The following is a 225-nucleotide window of genomic DNA, read 5'->3' as shown; positions in this document are numbered from 1 at the left end:
CGGGAGTGGGTGGTGTTAACATTATGGGGAGTCGCCATGACAGCCTGCGAGCAGCGGGGAGAGGGACGGGGAGCGAGCGCCGCTAGCCCAGCATCACATGGGCTCCCGCCAGCAGCATCACTCCCGGGGCAGCTCCATCTCCCCGGCTGGGGTGGGCAGCGGTGGGTACCGGGCTCACAGAGGAGGAGGATGGGGGGGGCAGCGATGCTCTGGGGGAAATCCCAG

The 225-nt window shown here is 68.4% G+C and overlaps 1 protein-coding gene across 5 annotated transcripts in view; it reads right to left on the bottom strand.

Moving 5' to 3' along the window:
- The window catches only part of GDAP1L1 (ganglioside induced differentiation associated protein 1-like 1), a 12,428-nt gene extending 12,390 nt beyond the window's left edge, over positions 1-38 (bottom strand). For all 5 annotated transcript variants that reach the window (XM_010013916.1, XM_010013915.1, XM_010013917.1 and 2 more), the window contains exon 1: positions 10-38. In XM_010013916.1, the coding sequence (XP_010012218.1) occupies positions 10-38 (29 nt within the window). The remainder of the gene's footprint in view (positions 1-9) is intronic.
- Positions 39-225: the final 187 nt, after the last annotated feature.

The sequence above is a fragment of the Nestor notabilis genome, unplaced genomic scaffold, assembly GCF_000696875.1.
Source record: "Nestor notabilis isolate BGI_N333 unplaced genomic scaffold, ASM69687v1 scaffold19914, whole genome shotgun sequence".
Taxonomy (NCBI): domain Eukaryota; kingdom Metazoa; phylum Chordata; class Aves; order Psittaciformes; family Psittacidae; genus Nestor; species Nestor notabilis.
The sequence above is the reverse complement of the archived record's forward strand: the minus strand, read 5'-3'. Positions and strand labels throughout refer to the sequence as shown.